At 42.6% G+C, this 1,029-nt stretch overlaps 1 protein-coding gene across 3 annotated transcripts in view; it reads right to left on the bottom strand.

The window, feature by feature from the left end:
• LOC119588710 (inositol monophosphatase 1-like) overlaps nt 1-1,029 on the bottom strand; it is a gene marked incomplete in the record, with an annotated part of 7,982 nt that overhangs the window by 1,683 nt on the left and 5,270 nt on the right. Inside the window, 1 exon segment of one of the 3 annotated variants that reach the window (XM_037937348.1) lies at nt 801-952. Within the exon segment in view, the coding sequence (XP_037793276.1) occupies nt 801-952 (152 nt within the window). 3 annotated transcript variants of the gene reach the window in all.

Below are 1,029 nucleotides of genomic sequence, written 5' to 3'. Positions count from 1 at the left end.
ACAAAGGGTACAGGAAAGACCATTCACTATACACAAGCAAATTCTAAAATTTTGTTGTCAGTCATTTGTAAAGCCATGGTTCCACTATACCCCAGGCTTTCTGGCATATTAATTCCATAATAATGGAACATGAATTTAAATAGTTATGAGTTAAAGGACAGAGACTTCAAAAAGGCCTGGGCATCTACGGCAATTTATGTCTATCTTAAAAAATGTCACTGATCTGGCTATGCATAGTACAGACTCTTTCAAACAAGATCTCATTTACCTGTCTTTTACTTTGTTTCTAAACCAACTTCTATATAAAATCAATACAAGCACCCAATACAAACATCTACTTACTTTTTTCTTTTTGATTTCATAACTGCATAATAATGTTTTACAAGATTCTAAGTGACTAAGCGATAAATTCCCGCTGCCTCTGACAAAACAGCCTTAGTCCTTGTCGAAAAAGGGATCAGCTCTACCTCAGCTAGATCCCAGGGTCTGGCCGGAAGAGCGGTAATCTGAGTCTAGTTCCAGAGTTGAATAATGCTAGTGAAACCATAGCTTTATGCAACTCCAAAACAATACCTCTAATACAACCCACAAAGTCTTGGTAGTTCAGTAGTCCTCGTAGTCTTGGTAATTCAGTAGTCCTCGTAGTCCAAGTCTTACTATTTCTATTAGTCTCCCTGGTCCAGTTCAACTCTGCTGGTCCTGCTACTCTAGGCATTCCCCCTTGCAAGTATCCTACTAGTCCAGCTACTCCCTGCCTCCCTTACTTCAGGGAGAACAACAAGAAGCGTAAACAAACCTACCCTCAGTGTCAACCACAACACCCCCGGCTTCCGTCACTACGAGGTACCCTGCAGCCAAATCCCAGGCGTGAATGCCAAACTCAAAGCACACGTCAACTCCGCCCATTGCCACATGGCACATGTTCAGCGTGCATGAGCCCATTGCTCGGATCCTAGAGAAAGGGAGAGGGAGAGAGAAGCCATTGAGATTTCTCCTGTTGTTCTTCCTGTCAGCGAGAACTGATGTTGA

Source organism: Penaeus monodon, chromosome 24, assembly GCF_015228065.2.
Source record: "Penaeus monodon isolate SGIC_2016 chromosome 24, NSTDA_Pmon_1, whole genome shotgun sequence".
NCBI classification, from domain to species: Eukaryota; Metazoa; Arthropoda; class Malacostraca; order Decapoda; family Penaeidae; genus Penaeus; species Penaeus monodon.
The sequence above is the reverse complement of the archived record's forward strand: the minus strand, read 5'-3'. Positions and strand labels throughout refer to the sequence as shown.